The 19723-nt window shown below is 32.4% G+C and overlaps 1 protein-coding gene across 5 annotated transcripts in view; it reads right to left on the bottom strand.

The window, feature by feature from the left end:
• CAMK2D (calcium/calmodulin dependent protein kinase II delta) overlaps positions 1 to 19723 on the bottom strand; it is a 422764-nt gene that overhangs the window by 273703 nt on the left and 129338 nt on the right. For all 5 annotated transcript variants that reach the window (XM_051965934.1, XM_051965936.1, XM_051965935.1 and 2 more), the window contains exon 3: positions 8940 to 8999. In XM_051965934.1, the coding sequence (XP_051821894.1) occupies positions 8940 to 8999 (60 nt within the window). The remainder of the gene's footprint in view (positions 1 to 8939; positions 9000 to 19723) is intronic.

Genomic DNA, 19723 nt, shown 5'->3' with positions numbered 1-19723 from the left:
ATCACTACCTGAAATAGCATGTTAAGCATAGCTTCCTTTTATAAATACTTTACTGGCTCTTGTAAAACAGAAAGACTATCAACATTAAGTGAAATGAAAAAGGTGACAATGAGATGATTTTATTCAGACCCTCATCAAATAAAATACATTAATTTCCAAATCCAAAGTATTTTTGGATTTCTTTATATTTTCTATTTGTTCCTGATTTCCCTTAACCAATTAAAAAATGTCTGGATTATACACATGTACTTGTATTCAAAATATATATATATATAATTTTTGAGGCCAGCATAAAAATCTGTAACAAATGACAGACAACAAGAAATACGATTTCTTACCATCAAAGATCTTACTAACAGTTTCCTAATATTTGTTAAAAGAAGTTAATCAAATGTTAACAATGATTGAGTTCTAAAGAGAAATTGTACATTCTTAACAAAAATAATCAAGACAAAAAGAGACAATTAAAATGAAAAATAAAATAAAAGCACTTAGTCACTTAAAGTGGTTAATTAAAAATTTATGCAAGATAATCACAGTCAAAATTAATTTAGGAAAAATATTTGTTCTTACATAATAGTAAAATATTGCTAATTTGGCACCTTATCTTAAGCAACAAGGGGAGGAAAGATGGAATGTTGACAATTATCCCCTTTCAAAATAATGTATGTTTTGAATCCTTAAATTCTGGTTTGGGGACTCTGACCTTGTCACTTAAGCTTTCTTGGGCCTTATCTTCTTGATTTCTAAAACGAGGAGACTGAAAGTGGGAACATGTTATCTCTAAAATATTTTACTTTTATAATTATAGACTTTTTAGGTATAAACAAAATAACTGAATCATTATGCAATATGAAAATGCTTCATCCAAAGTTGTCAAAACTTTGAGACCATGGTCTATTAACATATTCTGCTAATATACTGTGAGATCTTGAAAAATCACTATCTTGGGGCCTCATTTCCTTATCTGTAAAACAAAGAAAGTTGAAGTAGATGATTTCTAGTGGCTCCCTTTTTTTTTTTTTTTTTTTTTCCCATACACTGAGCCAGGGTAAGTAGATATATCTAAACAGGCCAATGTCTATAGAATAAGAATCAAGAAAGGTCTCTTAAGTCCTTATCTATGTCTGCATTAACATCAATTCTTCACTATTTCTTCATTACTTCATTGTCTATTGCATGAAGTATATAAGAACAAATGAAAAGAAAATTAATCAGCTAGTCCATAAATTTGTAGAGGAACCAGAAGAAGCTTTTCATTGTACTATGTACTTAGGCCACTTATAAAAGATGAGACACTGATAAGTTCTCATTTTCTCTCTTCCCTCTTTATGCCAATATCATAGAATAGGTAAACAATATCCTCACATTGCTAAAACTGTTTCATTCTTTCTAAAGTCTTCCTATTCAGAGTGAAAAAGTCTTCAATCAAAAGTCTGGCAACATAAATTATATTTCCCTACCAAAAGGTTAGATGTCCTTTATATCAACATCTTTACAAATAAAGTCTAGTGAGTGAACAAATGAGTGATCCACTGTCAACTTCCTCCTACCTGAAGATACAAGAGTCAGATAAAAATAAGTGATATATTCTTTCTTCCTTTCACTGTTCTCTTTCTTTCTTAGATTCAGTGGCTGAAATGATGTAAGTGTTTTGGATGTTTGGATTTCAGATACTTTATTTATAGAATAGGTAAGCTAGTAATAACCAAAACCAAGATACAAATAACAAGGGCATCCTGTAATCATAAAATGGACCCATAGCTAATCTCAAGAATAATTTTAATATAACCTCAATAACAACTGAGTCGTGTTGACTTAAATATACTCCAATGTTTAAATATTTTTCCTGAAGCTATTTCTATAATATTCTAACCTTGAAAATATCTTAAGATTATATAATCTGTTTAGAAAAAAAATGAAGTCAGAATTTTGACTTAAGTGAAAAAAATAAAGATTCTTTGGAAAAAATCTCCTGAATCTAATAAAGATCATGAAGAAATATCTTTTGTGGCAAGCAGGAGGAGACCAATGAGTTTGAGGACATCTGACTTTCACAAAGTCTTTATGAGACTTTCACTTTCCTACATGTCATTAGCATGATATACCTTACCCAGTTTGTGAAATGTTACATTTTAATAGAGGGGCCAATTGGAAAGAAAGGAGGAAAAAGAGCCAGTAAGCAATGATCTATGTTCTTACTCATTTATTTCTTGAGTATTTGGAAACCATGTCAACTAGTTATAATAATCTCTAGAAAAAGCTGTACTTTCCTCAAAAGTGCTATTAGTATAAACTATACAGTACACTGGAAGAACAAAATCTTACCCAATTGGTTTGATGTAATTATTTAAACAATCCTTTGAATATGTCTCTTCTTGTTAGTTTATGAAAATTACTATTTTCATCTTAATTATCTTTGGTTGAGTAAGTGCAACACTGTCATATTACACAGCTTGGTGATAGCATAATAATTCAGATGAAATGAAAATCAATTCTTTCTTACTCTCATTTCTGAAATTATTAGGAGAAAAAAATGAGTTTACTAGCCACATTAAAACCACATATAGGAGTATGTATATGTGTGAGTGTATATATGTAGAGGGCTGAAACTATTGGGTTGATGCACTGAGGTTGGGACTGCTGAGCGCTTGAGGCTAACTACTGATTGGACAATACTCTATGGGCATATGCTTGGAAAATGGTCCTTTCCACTATCTATGCTGGCTCAATGATTGGTGTATAGAGGATTGTAGGAGGGACGAGGGGGTGGAGTAAACCAAGCAAAGGTCACACTCTTGGCCATAGACGAGGGAGAAGGTGGTCGTGGAGATTTTGCTTCCATCCTATTCAATCCTGTGTCTAAAGACTGAGAATAAAGATTAAGGACTTTTGCTTATCCTGACTCTGGCTGATTCTGGGGTGTCCTGGGTGCTAGCATGGTCGTCACATATATATGGATATATATAAATATACATATATACACACACACACATATACACGTATACTTATATATTATTATCATCCATTCATGTATATTTTCTATTCATATCCTCATATGATCCATCTATCTTTTAATATACATATTTAATGTATATGTGGATTACTTTGGCTCCATTAGCAAATAATAATATACACACAATCCCAGATCACTATCATAGAACACAAAACAAAATAACAAAGTTATAATAGGGAATCTCTCATTTGAAATTTACAGAAGTTGAAAGAAATTTATATTTAGAGGGATATAACTCCCTTTAACAGATAAGGAAATTGAGGTCAAGAGAAGTTAAATGATGTATCCAAGGTAATATTATGGTTGGTAGAACCAGAGAAAAAATGAAAGTGTCATGAATTGTGATTCCCTAAATTCTTCTAGGATACCATTACATTTATTAGGGTCCTAGCAATTCAACTATCTGCTATTTCATAAAAATTGTCAACAGATTAATGTTCTACAGAACAAATTTATGGAAAAAACTTTCATCTCTCTATATCTCCAGGTAAGTGCCAATTTTCCCCATAACTCTTAGTTGGGAAATTTGGGAATGTTTTCCATTGTGCCGAATCCACTTTTAAGAAAATACTTTTGGTTCTTTAAGTCCTATAAGTTAGATAAAATGTATAAGACAGGAGATCCAAATATATAAAGAAGAGGGTTCCCTACCCACATATATATCATATGTAAACAATGACTTTTCAGTTGTAAGGTATTGGTGACCATTCTTATATTTTAGAAATTTACTTTTAAATTCTCTATAAAGCATAAAATAATAAATTTTTATTCTTAAGTTAATTTAAATTAGCTACTTGATTTTAAAATTTTAATATATAGGTTCATGTTTCATTTTTATAGATTAAGAAAGATATATTAAGACTAATGGATGTGATTGAAATTGGAATTCTCATGAAACTTGCTTATATAACAATGATCCACAACTATTCAGAAGGATTTATGATGAAATTGTCTATCCATACCAGAGAAGGAACTGATTGTGTCTGAATACAGATTGAAGCATCTCCTTCTCCCTCTCCCTCTTTCTCTCCCCCTCCCTTTCTGTCTATCTCTCTCTGTTTCTCTCTCTTTTTTTTTTTTTTGAAGATTTATTTTTTTATATTAGGGTGGGAGGTCTATGTTTTCTTTCACAACGTGACTTTTATGGAAATGTTTTACATAACTTCATATATAGTTCTTAATTAGGAGTGGAGATAAGAGCAAGAACCTGGAACTCAAAAGTTTTGAAAATAAATATAAAAAAAAAAATGCTTTAAATGTAACTAGGAAAAAAAAATCAAATAAAAATTTTTTTAAAAAAGAAACTTGCTAAATAATCTTCACTAATAAAATGATCTACCTTTATAATTCAATTTCTAGAAGAGTTTTCAAAATTTAACTTAGATACACATTTACTTATGTAATTTATTCTCTTCTTCTCACACTCATTTTACATTAGTAATATATAAGAAGATGGACAATTTTGAAACATAAAATAGTAAGATTTTCCTTAGAAATTTCCTAGAAATTAGGGACCCTCATAAAGAAAGCCTATGTGAAGATGGCCATACTGATCCATCGGCCAATCCTAATTTTCAACTTTAAAAAAATCTATTTTTCATAACTTCAAGATATTCTTCAGGAATATATGAATGAATATATACATATGCATATACATATATATACATTTCATGAAATGTTATTAATAACTGATAAAGATGACTTCTTTTCAGATAATTTTAAAAATCAGGCCTTTGACTTCTAAGTTTAGAGATTTTCTACTGTATTGGTGATTATTTTTTATCACAAAATAGAAATCAGTAAATTGATCAGCAAACTGTTATTAACTACTTATTATGTGCCAATCTCTGGGCTAATGACTGAGGATACTAAAATAAAATAAAATAGACCTTGCCTTACAATTTATCTTTCATATGTAAATAAATACAGAATGCAGGGAACATAAATATAATGTAATTTCAAGAGAGCATTCACTCCCAGGTGGGATGAGCAAAAAGTTTTCATGTAAGAGGTATCACTTGAACTGAATTTTGGGAAGAGTTTATTGTTTTACAGAAGGCAAATATAACAAGAAGTGAGTTCTGGGCATGAAGGTGATTCATGGAATATTGTATGTAAGAAACAGCAAGAAGGCACGGGGAGTAATTTGACTGGAACTAGACCATGTGGAAGGCATTAAATATCAAAAAGAAGGCATTAAATATATATTTTTTTAAAAAGGCCTAGAGCTTTGTGATCAAAGAAATAATACAGAAAGACATGTGCTTTAAAAATATCATTTTGTCACTTTGGAAGTTTTATTTGAGAGGGGAGAGTGAAGAGATGGAAAGATAAATAAGAAAGCTATTGTAATACTGTTTGATAATTAACTCATTCACTCATTCTAAAATCAACAGTGGAAACTGAAGTTCAGATCATAGCATTGTTATGCTATATAAAGTACCAAGATTTGTAAGAGGGGACAAGTAATACTTCTAAATCTAGGGCTAGGACTAGTATATAACTGTAAACATTCTGTTCTTTGGAATAATGAGGAAAGGAAACTTAGCTAAAAGATTCAATGGCATTCCTCTTCACATTTCATTAATATCAGACTGTCAGCCCTCAAGGATACATATGGACATTCTCCAAATTAAAGAAGATAATAATACCTTGACATTATAGAGCTTTATATTTTAAAAATAATTTTAACATCTACAATCTTATTTTATCTTTACAACAATCTTCTGAGATTGATATACATAGGTACAGAAAAGCTAAGTGACAGGTCCAAAGACACACAGCTAACTGACTTGTATTCACTTTTGTAAACTAAATGAAATAAATATAAGAAAAAAGGATACTACCCACACAGCAACAAAACCCAAGGTAAACAAATTCATTTTTGTTCCAGAACAGCTCTCCATTTGGATAAGAACTCAAATGCTATAGTGCCTTTGAGAAATGGCAAGCATATTTCTTTGCCAATAAAAACTTCATAATTATGTAAAACTAAGTTCAACTGTTTTTCTCCCCTTTGTGTCAGCCACAAATAAAGGAAGGTATTTTGAAATAAAAATCAAATTTGTATTGATTATAAGAGAACTTAATTATGTTAGTTATTTGTATCTTCAACAGAAAGACTTGGGTAATTGGAGGAAGCACAGGAATTTAAGCGTGATAATTAGTGCTACATCTCACCAGATAATCCTAGGAATAGCAGTCTCAAGTATAATGCTTTTAGAAATACTGCCTTCACCTAAAAAAAGAAATTCTGACATCAAATTATCTAAATATTACAAGATGATGAAGGCATTTTGTAGTTATACAATAGCACTGTATTTCAAATCCTTTAATGATTGCGATCTATAAAAAATAGATCGCAATCATTAAAGGATTTGAAATACAGAGTGTAGAAGGCCAAGTATACTTGAAACAAATAATCTTACAACAATGTGATAACTCAGTGGAATTGAGATAATGATTCTATAGTTTACATGTACTTTGTACTTAGTATAGTTCTACAAATTGACATTTTTAGCAGAATAATCACAAGAATAGTCAGGAATAAAGTCCAAGGTTTTTATTATCTCCTTCACAGTCTGTCCCTTTCACTTACGGTTGGGCTAATTTTCTGGGGGACCTTCAGATGGGCCTTGGTCTTAGTGAAGAAATGAAGGAGACAGGACAGCCACCACAAGGGTCTTTATCTTTGAGTCTGTCCTCCAGCCTCCAGTCCTCTGTCTTCTCTGTCTATCTCCGAGTCTGTCTTCCCTCCCAGATCTCTTAGCTCTCATCATAGCTGTCAATCTTGTAGAATAGGTGTCAACTTGTAGAACTATACTAAGTACATGTAAACTAGAGAATCATTACCTCAATTCCACTGAGTTAACACCTTGTTATAAGATTGTTTCAAATATACTTGGCCCTTTACAGTAGAGGTCTAGTTAAATATCCTCATGCACCTCATTCTGAATTATCCTTTAACTTATAAACTCAAGAAATTGAGGTTTGAGTGGCATTTACATATACAAACCATAAACATTTGTTTATTTTTTACACTTTAAAAATATTTGTGCTCTAGCTCTCCATTGGTTATGTTAGGTTCACATACACCAGGATGTATCTTTCCTCTATGTCTATGAATAGTTTCTCTTGGATAAACTCCCAAATGCATCCAAGATTAATATTCATCTCCTAGGCAGCTACTTCCTGGGACATTCTCAATGTATGGTTTATTTTGATAACAATATGAAAAATATAGCTTTTTTCTATTGAGCTAGAAGCCTCTTCATCTGCTGGAGGAAATCTTTATGTTTTCCTTCTGAATCTTTTCTTCTTCAAAGTCATACCAAATTTGTCTACCTCTGCTCCCACAAAAGTTGTACTTACTGAAACAACAATTCCCTTCTCACTAATCAGAATTTCCCATTCAAGCTTTTTCCTGTTCCCATCATATGTGATTACCTTCTCTCCAATTAGATTTTATTTCTATTACATGTAAAGGTTTTGATAGAATATAGGCTCTTCCTGACAGCAGGATTTATTTCATTACAAATCATTATATTCCTAATACCTGGCACAGTGCCAGGCATATCTAGCTACTTAAGAGATGCTTGGCAATATGTGGTTCATAGACTCTCCTTGTTAAAATACTATGAATCACAGGATATTAAAACCCAAATGGAACTCAGCTTCACTCTACTAAGTAATGTTAACTTGAAGAGAAAACAATTCTGATTCTCAATCTAATTGTCTTTACAACTAATTTATAATCCCTAATTTACAAATAGCTTGTGCTCAAGAAGTTCATTTGTTAAGTCAGTTGTTTCTAATTTGGATTTTATTTTCCCAAAGGAACAATGCTATTCATGGTTGTTAGGTTACCAGGCCAGCCCACAAAATGAGTTATTAACACATGTAATTCTACAAGTCTTATTCATGTGACTTATTTGTAGTCTGGAAGTTGGTCTGAAGAGTTTGTGATCTACATCTGTGGAGGGAGTTTCAAAAACTGAATACTACAGAAAAGTACTCAGAGTTCTAACTAGGAATCTTTCTCCCCTTCAGTGAAAGTGTGAATCCTCTGACCAATTTTGGGGCAAAGAGAGAGGCATGAAGTGGGCAGAGATGGTTCCTGGAAACAACCAATGGAAGAAGAGGACTAGATAACCATTTCCAGGGCTGAAATTCTATGAACCTAAGAGGAAGGTGGAGAAAAGAGAAATCCTAATCAATGCCAGCTCCAATGGCAATAGTGTGATACATCTGGGACAGCTGACACAGGACACTAATCTCATAGAAGAGATAGGAGCCTGATGTATCTTAGGCAAACACTACTTTTACATTAATTCTCAGATCTGCTTCTAAATTATCTTCTGGTGGTTTATCTCTACTTATGTATGAAGGATAATCAACTCTTTAAAGCCATAATTTATCAAATATTTATCAATATATTAACAAAGGTCAAGAATGTTTTCCATAATATATTAAGATTAAAAAAAAAACTAAATCTATGATTTCATTGTTATGGAGAACTTAGTTTTTTATTCAATTATTTCAATTGTGTAAAAATTTTGTAAACATTAATAAACTACATAAATATAATCTAAATTTTTATATAACAGAATAAAATTGGAAAATAAAAAATCTGCTTAGTCAAAATAATTTCTTTACATTTCTCCATTTCATTTTAAGATTTAAGACTTAATCATATTTAATTTTAACTATTTTCAACGACTGGATCAATCCATTTTGTACTGATAATTATTTTTAAGGCTTAACCCTAAAGCTCTTAAGAATCATGTTTTCTACCTTTGCCATAACTCACTCTTTTGCTGCCTATTTTCTTTTATTTTACAGAGATTCTATAATGTATCAAAGCAATTGGCAATCAAATTTAAAATTGAAAAGAGAAAACTTTATAGGTAAAGTTTTTTCTCACCAATATTAGGGTGCTTCAAAAGACGGCAGATTCTAGCTTCTCTTTCCAGTTTCTGGTGATCTGCAAAAGAACAGAAAAGTAAATAAAATTGAATAAATCACACAGGAAATGAAACATACAGAAAAATGAAAAAGTATATGTCATAATGTCTTTCAAGTTTATTTATCTTTTCCTTTCTCCAAAAGCATGATTACTGTAACTTGATACTAAGACAGTATACTAAACTATATCCTTTCCCATTTCCTCTATTGATTCTCTTTGTATTCCACTAGTTTCACACAATGGTATAAAGCAATTCAGCTGAAATTAAGATTCTCCTGCAAGAAACCCAGCAAGGAAAAGTATTTACTGTGCTGTCAATAATTCTCAGATGACAAACTTTGACAATAGAGGAAGAAAAATAGAAAGTACAGAGATAGCATGATTGTTTTATAAGAATCATGGCCCTTAAGACAATGGTTAACTGTCATTAGACCAAACACTGAGGTAATCACATACTTTTTCTATGTGTTGACAAGGGCCTGCCATGCCCAAATACTGCAGTCATACCAGAAAAAGGTCTGTACCCGTCACACTATGCTATGTTCTAACCCCGAGGGGAAAACTTGGAACCTACCTCCATAATACTTATTAGAAATCACCTCTCACTTAAAGACCAATGGGATGAGACATGCTGTGCTTGTACAAGAGAAAAACAAGGGTTCAAGTCAACAATATAGATATTTAATTTAAAGCTATTTGCTTTTGAACTGTGTAACTATATAAGTATGCAAACAAATAAGGGTGAGTAGCAAAACAGATAAAATGCTGGACTTGTAGTCAAAAGATGAGTTCAAATTCTGCTCAGGCAATTTTTACCTATGTGACCTATTTTTAAAAAGCACCTCGCACAGTACCTGGCACATCATAGATGCTCTAAAGACATGTATTAATTTATAAAGTGATTCGAAGCTTCAAGGAATTAAAATATAACTAAGAAGATAATTTATATATGAGACCACAAAGCAGCAAATGTTGGGTATCAATGTAGCACAGTAGAAAGAGGAGTGGATCAGAAGTGGAAAGTGACCAGGGTTTATATGTGACACAACTTATGTTGCTTTGGACAAATCATTTAACTTCTCAGGTCTCACTTAGAACTCCATTTAGACAACATTTATTAATTGTATAAGAGTTCAAAGAAGAAAGGAGTCAAATATTGGGGAAAAAAATTTCCAGGATTACTTAGGACAAGTTGGTTTTTGAAGAAAAAGCCAAATTTAGGCAAGGATAAAAGAAGGGGAGAATTTTTCAAGCAGGAGGGAATAACAGCATAAGGAAAAGAAGCATGGGATATGGCTTCAATAAAGTTTGCTACTGCTTGATTGATATTGGAGTAAAACAAAAGTGGACATATAAAAACAAAAAAATACATTAAATGGGAGAAAAATAAAATGTTTAGATCATGGGCAACTTTAAATGCCAAAGTAGTGATTCAGAATTTTTAAAAGTAATGACAAGAAGCCATTGAAGGTTTGGGAGTAAGGAGGTGACAAGTATGAAGTTATGCTTTGGGAAGTATAAAATAACAGTAATGCATGTGATTTTTGGAGAAGTAAAAGATTGAAGGTGATATGGTGATATGAAATACAACAGAGAAAATGTTAGGAAGGAAAAATCAGCAGGATATGTTGCAGGAAAGGGTAACCTTGGGAGTAGGATGAAATCAATGTTTCCTTTAAGATGTCAAACCCAGGTGAATGAAAGATGGTAGTACATTGAAGAAAAAGAAAGTCTGGTAAGAGAATAAGATTTAGCAAAAGTAATTTCAGGCTGTTACACATATTGATATTGAGATAAAATCAGAAAAGTAGGAGTAAATAACCTTAAATAATCCTAGGTTCATTGGATAATATGGACATTAAAGCTTAGAAAAGAAGTCAGACATGGCTCTCTTCAACATTGAGATGATTCGGACCAGTTCCACTTAAATGCAATGATGAAGAGAGCCATCTATATCCACAGAGAGAACCATGGGAACAGAAGGTGGAACACAGCATAACATTCTCACTCTCTCTGTTATTATTTGCTTGCATTGTTTCTTTTTTCTCAGTTTTTCTTTTTCTTCCTTCTTGATCTGATTTTTCTTGTACAACCAGATGGCTGTGTGAATATATATACACATATTGGATCTGGCTTGTATTTTGGCATATTTGGCATGTATTGGACTTCCTGCTGGGTGGGGGAGGGGGTGAAGGGAAGAAGGGGAAAATTTGTGGCAGAAGGTTATGCAGGGGTCAATACTGGAAACATTACCCATGCGTATGCTTTGTAAAATAGGCATCAAAAGAATTCATCGAACACCTTCTGAAAAAGATCCTAAAATAAAAACCCTAAGAAATATTGTGGCTAAATTTCAGAACCACCAGACTAAGGGAAAAAATATTACAAGCAGCCAGAAAAAAAAAATTTAAATACTGAGGAGCCACAATAAGGCTCACTCAAGATCTAGCTGCTTCCACATTAAAGGATTGAACGGCCTGGAACCTGATATTACGAAAGGCAAAAGAACTGGGAATGCAGCCAAGAATAAATTGCCCAGCTAAAATGAGCATTTTCTTCCAGGTAAGAATATGGACTTCTAATGAAAAAGGTGAATTCCACGTGTTTCTCATAAAAAAACTAGAACTAAACAAAAAATCAGACCTCCAAATATAGTACTCAAGAGAAGCAGAAAAAGATACAAAGAAATCTTGAGAACTGTATTTCTGTTATGACGTATATAAATAGTGCATGTATAATTTGATTTTACAGATATAAAAAAAAAGGGGGGGGGGAAGTAGAAATGAAAAGGGGATAGTACCAGAAAAAGGGAAAGGAGGAGAAACTACATCCCACGAAGAGGCAAAGGAAACCTATCATATCTGAGGGAATTTAGGGAGAGAGAGAAACATTGTATCAATCTTACTCTCATCAGATTTGGCTCAAAGAGAAAAGAACTGACATATTTGGTTTTCAGAGAAACTGCTCTCATCTCATTAAAAAATAGGAGAGGAAAAGGGAAAAGGAAAAGAGTAATAAGGGAAAGGTACAAGAAAGGGTAAAGGATTCAAAGGGGAATATAAAGAGGGAGAGCTGCATGAGGCAAGTGGTGCCCATAAGTTTAATACTGGGGAGGTAGGTAAGGGGAATAAGAAAAAGAAAAGCATAATCTGGGGGTAATAAGATGGCAGAAAATAAAGAATTAGTAATTTTAACCGTAAATGTGAATGGGATGAATTCTCCCATAAAGTGGAGGCAGATAGCAGACTGGATCAAAAGCCAGAACCTTATAATATATTGTTTATAGGAAACACATTTAAAGCAGGGAGATACATTAAGAGTAAAGGTAAAAGGCTGGAGCATTATCTATTATGCTTCAAGTAAAGTCAAAAAAGCAGGAGTAGCCATTCTTATCTCCAATGAAGCAAAAGCAAAAGTTGATCTAATTAAAAGAGATAAGGAAGGAAATTATATCTTGCTAAAGAGTAGCATAGACAATGAAGCAATAGCAATACCAAACATGTATGCACCAAGTGATATAGCATCTAACTTCCTAAAGGAGAAGTCAAGAAAGTTGCAAGAAGAAATGGACAGCAAAACTACAATAGTGGGAGATCTCAACCTTGCACTCTCAGAATTAGATAAATCAAACCACAAAACAAATAAGAAAGAAGTTAAAGAGGTAAACAGAACATTAGAAAAGTTAGGTATGATAAATCTTTGGAAAAAACTGAATGGAGATAGAAAGGAGTACACTTTCTCCTCAGCAGTTCATGGAATCTATATAAAAATTGACCATATATTAGGACATAAAGACCTCAAAATTAAATGCAGAAAGGAAGAAATAATACATGCATTCTTTTCAGACCATGATGCAACAAAAACTACATTCAACAAAAAAGCTAGGGTCAATAGACTAAAAAGTAATTGGAAACTAAGTAATCTCATTCTAAAGAATGACTGGGTGAAACAGCAAATCATAGACACAATTAATAATTTCACCCTAGAGAATGACAACAATTTTTGTAGGATGCAGCCAAAGCAGTAATAAAGGGAAATTTTATATTTTTAGAGATTTACTTGAATAAAATAGAGAAAGAGAAGATCAGTGAATTGGGCTTGCAACTTAAAAAGCTAGAAAAAGACCAAATTAAAAATCCCCAATCAAATACTAAACTTGAAATTCTAAAATCAAAAGGAGAAATTGATAAAATTGAAAGTAAGAATAACTTACTGAATTAATAAATAAAACTAAGACTGGGTTTTATGAAAAAACAATAAAATGGATAAATGTTAGAATCGTAGTGTTAACTCAATGGAATTGATATGATGCTTATTGGTTCACACATTAGAGCAAACACTTACAAGGTGTTAAGTCATTAGTATTGATAGAAACAATGCTTGAGTTTACACTTTTGAGAATTCACACATTGGCTTACACATTGGAGTTCACAAGTATGGGAAAGAAACAAAACTTTGTAACTTTGTGAATTTACACCTCCCATAATCCCATTCTCAGAGGAGGAGTCAACCTTTGGGTTCACACCTTTAAGAGATCATATATAAGAACCATCATATAGTATACAAAAGAAGAGGACACCACAGATAAAACCTTTGGTAAATCTGATTAGAAAAAGGAAAGAGGGAAATCAAATTAGTAGTCTTAAAAATGAAAAGGGAGAACTTTCCACCAATGAAGAGGAAATTAAAGAAATAATAAGGGGTTACTTTGCCCAACTTTATGCCAATAAATTTGATAACCTAAGTGAAATGGATGACTACCTCCAAAAATATAGGCTTCCCAGATTAACAGAGGAGGAAGTAAATTGCTTAAATAGTCCCATTTTAGAAAAAGAAATAGAACAACTCCCTAAGAAAAAATCCCCAAGACCAGATTGTTTTATATGTGAATTCTACCAAACATTTAAAGAACAATTAACTCCAATGCAAATTCCTTTTATGACACAGATATGGTACTGATACCTAAACCAGGTAGGTTGAAAACAAGGAAAGAAAATTATAGACCAATCTCCCTAATGAATATTGATGCTAAAATCTTAAATAAAATATTAGCAAAAAGATTACAGAAAATCATCTCCAAGATAATATACTATGACCAAGTAGGATTTATACCAGGAATGGAGGACTGGTTCAATATTAGCAAAATTATTAGCATAAATTGACCATATCAATATCCAAATTAACAAAAACCACATGATCATCCCAATAGATTCAAAAAAAGCATTTGATAAAATCCAACATCCATTCCTATTAAAAACACTTGAGAGTATAGGAATAAATGGACTTTTCCTTAAAATAGCCAATAGCATCTATTTAAAAACCATCAGTAAGCATCATATGTAATGGGGATAAACTGGAACCATTTCCAATAAGATCAGGAGTTAAACTAGTTTGCCCACTATCACCATTACTATTCAATATTACATTAGAAATGCTAGCTTTGGTAATAAGAGTTGAGAAAGAGATTAAAGGAATTAGAGTAGGTAAATTATCATTTCTCTGCAGATGATATGATGGTACCCTAGAGATTTTACTAAAAAGCTAATAGAAATAATCCACACCTGTAGGAAAGTTGAAGGATACAAAATAAATCCACATAAGTCATCAGCATCCTTATATATTACTAACAAAATCCAACAGAGTTACAAAGAGAAATTTCATTTAAAGTAACTGCTGATAGAATAAAATATTTGGGAATGTAATTTCCTCTTCATTAGTGGCGAGTTCTCCCTTTTCATTTTTAAGACTAACAATTTGATTTTCCTCTTTCCATTTTTTAAATCAGATTTACTAAGGGTTTGTCTATTTTGTTAGTTTTTTCATAGAAGCAACTCTTACTTTATTAATTAATTCAGTAGTTTTTTTTTACTTTCAATTTTATTGATCTCTCCTTTTCTTTTCAGAATTTCAAGTTTAGTGTTTGACTGCGGGCTTTTAATTTGTTCCTTTTCTAGTATTTTTAGTTGCAAGCCTCATACATTGACATTCTCTTTCTCTATTTTATGCAAGTAGGCCTCTAGAGATATTTATTACTGCTTTGGCTGCATCACACACATTTTGGTATGATGTTTCATTATTGTCATTTTCTTAGGTGAAGTTATTAATTATGTCTATGATTTGCTGTTTCACCCAATCATTCGTTAGTATGAGATTATTTAGTTTCCAATTATTTTTTGGTCTATTTTCCCCTGGCTTTTTATTGAATGTAATTTTCATCGCATTGTGGTCTGAAAAGGATACATTTACTATTTCTGCCTTATGGCCTTTGAGTTTGAAGCTTTTATGTCCTAATATATGGTCAATTTTTGTATAGGTTCCATGAACTGCAGAGAAGAAAGTGTACTTCTTTCTGTCTCCATTTAGATTTCTCCAGAGATCTATCATATCTAACTTTTCTAGTATTTTATTTACCTTTTTGACTTCTTTCTTATTTATTTTGTGGTTTGATTTATCTAATTCTGAGAGTGCAAGGTTGAGATTTCCTACTATTATAGTTTTGCTGTCTATTTCTTCTTGCAGCTCTCTTAATTTCTCTTTTAAGAATTTAGATGCTATACCACTTGGTGCATATATGTTTAATATTGATATTGCTTCATTATCTATGCTACCCTTTAGCAAGACATAGTGCCCTTCCTTATCTCTTTTAATTAGATGAAATTTTTGTTTTTGCTTGATCTCAGATCAGGATGGCAACCCCTGCTTTTTCAACTTCACCTGAAGCATAGTAGATTCTGCTCCAACCTTTTACCTTTACTCTGTATGTATCTCCCTGCTTCACGTGTGTTTCCTGTAAACAACATATTGTAGGATTCTGCCTTTTAATCCAGTTGGCTAACTGCTTCCTCTTTATGGAGGAGTTTACCCCATTCACATTTATGGTTAAAATGACCAATTTTGTATTACTTACCATTTTGTTAACCCCTGTTTATGCTTTTCTCCCTTCCTTCCCCCTTTCTCCCCTCCCCGGTATTAAACTTGGGAGTACCACTTGCTTCTCACAGCCCTCCCTTTTTAGTATCCCTCCCCCCCACCTTAGAGTTCCTCCCTCTATCTTACTCTTTTTCCTCACAATTTCTGTATTCCCTTCCACTTAGCTTATTCCTTCTCTTTTCACTTTTATCCTCCCACTTTTCAATGAGGTGGGAGAAGTTTCACCATAAATTGAATATGTCGAAAATTTTTCTCTTAAAGCCAATTCTGATGGCAGTAAGATACCCACTAATTCATCCCCCTCCATTCTTTCTCTCAGATATAATAGGTTTCCTTTGCCTCTTAATGAGATGTAGTACTCCCACTTTACCCTTTTCTGGGTACAATTTCCTTTCCACCTCTAGTTTCTAGAACAAGGTATACATGTATTCTTCATATATCTTTAGAGCAGAAATATACTTCCCAAGATTTCTTTTTACCTTTTTAGGTTTCTCTTGAGTTCTATATTTGTAGATCAAACTTTTTGTTTAGTTCTGATTTTTTCATCAAAAATAGGTGAAATTCGCTTATTTCACTGAATGTCCATCTTCTTCCCTGGAAAAAGATGCTCATTTTGGCTGGGTAAGTTATTTTTGGTTGCATACCAAGTTCCTTAGCCTTTCAGAATATCATATTCCAGGCCCTCTGATCCTTTAATGTGATTGCTGCTAGGTTTTGAGTAATCCTTATTGTGGCTCCTCTATATTTGAATTGATTTAGGAAATGCTGTGACATATTTAACATATATAGGACTACTTTCCATCTGGGGAGGGGGTGGAGGGAGGAAGGGGAAAAGTCAGAACAGATGTGAGTGCAAGGGATAATGTAAAAAATTACCCAGGCATGGGTTCTGTCGATAAAAAGTTATAATTATTTTTAAAAAATAAAAAAAATTTGGGAATCTATCTGCCAAGGGAAAGCCAGGAATTATATGAGCAAAACTACAAAAAACTTTCCATACAAATTAAGTCAGATCTAACCAATGGAAAAATATTAAGTGCTCTTGGATACTATTGGATATCAATAATGCTTGGATATTGGAGCAAATATAATAAATATGACCAATACTACCTAAACTAATTTATTTATTTAGTGCTATACCAATCAGACTCCCCAAAAAACTATTTTAATGACCTAGAAAAAATAACAACAAAATTCATCTGGAAGAATAAAAGGTCAAGACTTTCAAGGGAACTAATGAAAAAAAAAAAATCAAATGAAGGTAGTCTAGCTATACCAGAACCTATATTATAAATATTATAAAACTATATTATAAAGTGGCAGTCACCAAAACCATTTGGTATTGGCTTAGAAATAGACTAGTTGATCAGTGGAATAGATTAGGTTCAAAGGACAAAATAGTCATTAACCTTAATAATCTAGTATTTGACAAACCCAAATGCCTCAGCTTTTGGAATAAGAATTCACTGTTTGAAAAAAACTGCTGGGAAAACTAGAAATTAATATGGCAGAAACTACGCATGGACCCACACTTAACACCATACACCAAGACAAGGTCAAAATGAGTTCATGATCTAGGCATAAAGAATGGGATAATAAATAAATTAGAAGAACAAAGGATAGTTTACCTCTCAGATCTGTGGAGAAGGAAGGAATTTGTGACCAAAGAAGAACTGGAGATCATTATTGATCACAAAATAGAAAATTTTGATTATATCCATTTGAAAAGCTTTTGCATAAATAAAACTAATGCAGAAAAGATTAAAAGGGAAACAATAAACTGGAAAAACATTTTTACAGTCAAAGGTTTTGATAAAGGTCCCATTCTAAAGTATATAAGAGAATTGAATCCAATTTAGAAAAAATCAAGCCATTCTCCAATTGATAAATGGTCAAAGGATATAAACAGACAATTTTCAGATGAAGAAATTGAAATTATTTCTAGCCATATGAAAAGATGCTGCAAGTCATTATTAATCAGAGAAATGCAAATTAAGACAACTCTGAGATACCACTACACACCTCTCAGATTGGTTAGGATGACAGGGAAAGATAATGCTGAATGTTGGAGGGGATATGAGAAAAGTGGGACAATGATAAATTATTGGTGAAATTGTGAATACATCCAGTCATTCTTGAGAGTGATTTGGAACTATGCTCAAAAAGCTATCAAACTGTACATATCCTTTGATCCAGCAGTGTTACTACTGGGCTTATATCCCAAAGAGATCTTAAAGAAGGGAAATAGACCTGTATGTGCAAAACTGTTTGTGGCAGCACTCTTTGTAGTTGCCCAAAACTGGAAACTGAGTGGATGCCCATCAATTGAAGAATGGCTGAATAAACTGTGGTATATGAATGTTATAGAATACTATTCTTCTGTAAGAAATGACCAGCAAGAGGATTTCAGAAAGGCCTTGAGAGACTTTTATGAACTGATGATGAGTGAAATGAGCAGGACCAGGAAGATCATTATATACGTCAACAACAATACTATATGATGATCAATTCTGATGGACATGGCTCTCTTCAACAATAAGATGAAGCAAAGCAGTTCCATTTGTTCAATAATGAATAGAACCAGCAATACCCAGAGGAAAAACTCTAGGAAATGAGTGTGAACCACTACATAGCATTTCCAATCCCTCTGTTTTTGACCGCTTGCATTTTTTTTTTTAAAGGTTAATTGTACATTGTTTCAAAGTCTGATTCTTCTTGTGCAGCAAAATAACTGTATGGATATGTATACATATATTGTATTTAACATATACTTTAACATATTTAACATGTATTGATCTACCTGTGATCTGGAGGAGGGGGTGGGGAGAAGGAGGGGGTGGAACAAAAGCTTTAGCAATTGTCAATGCTTAAAAAAATTACCCATGCATATATCTTGTAAATAAAAAGTTATATATATAAAAAATTAAATAAACATGGTGAACCAATGACATTATAAACATTTTATTATAATTATAATTATAAACATTATAAGACTTTTAAAAACCACTAAAACTTGGATTCTAGCTTAAAGACTGGAGTTTACAAGAAGTAATCTAATACCCTAGAGTATCCGTGAAGACTGCTACTAATTCTTTTGAACTTCACTGAGGATGAGATGTTCATAAAGAAGAGTTCTTAAGAATGCTTATGTCTCACATTCAGGTCATTCTGAGGATAAGAGAGAAGACCTATAAAGCATTTTATATTCACTCACTGGGATATATTCTGATATCTAAAATGAAATGCTATAATTTAAATGCTCATTAAAGCTAAAAGTTCGTAACTGTATTTTTTAAAGGAGTAGTTAGGTAAAGATTGGTGATTTAAGTACATAACATTATCAGAAATATGTCATGTGGGTAAATTACTCAGGGAGAGACAGAGTTGAGATTAGACACTGTCCTTACCCTTCTGGAGAACTGTGTTAAATAACTGAATAAGGTTTACCTTTAAAACTTCTATGCAGTTTCAGATTATAATAAAAGGCATATATATGCCTTGATATTAACCAACAAATTCACACAATAAACTGACAAAAGGCAAGGACAGTATCCAAAAAAACATTTTTTTAAATGATAAAAATCTCTAAGCAAGACTATATTGGCCTTAGGCACTGAGAATATAGAGGTAAAAAACAAAAGCAGTCTCTTTCAAACTATAGGGGAGGAGAACAGCATATATCAAGTAACTATGATATATGGACAAGTCAATAGACAATAAATATTTGTTAAATGATAAAAAAACAGATACAAAAAACAAAAGACAGTTTTTGCCCTCTATGAGGTTTCAGACTAACAGGGAAGATGACATAA

This window comes from Antechinus flavipes, chromosome 6 (genome assembly GCF_016432865.1).
Source record: "Antechinus flavipes isolate AdamAnt ecotype Samford, QLD, Australia chromosome 6, AdamAnt_v2, whole genome shotgun sequence".
NCBI lineage: Eukaryota > Metazoa > Chordata > Mammalia > Dasyuromorphia > Dasyuridae > Antechinus > Antechinus flavipes.
The sequence above is the reverse complement of the archived record's forward strand: the minus strand, read 5'-3'. Positions and strand labels throughout refer to the sequence as shown.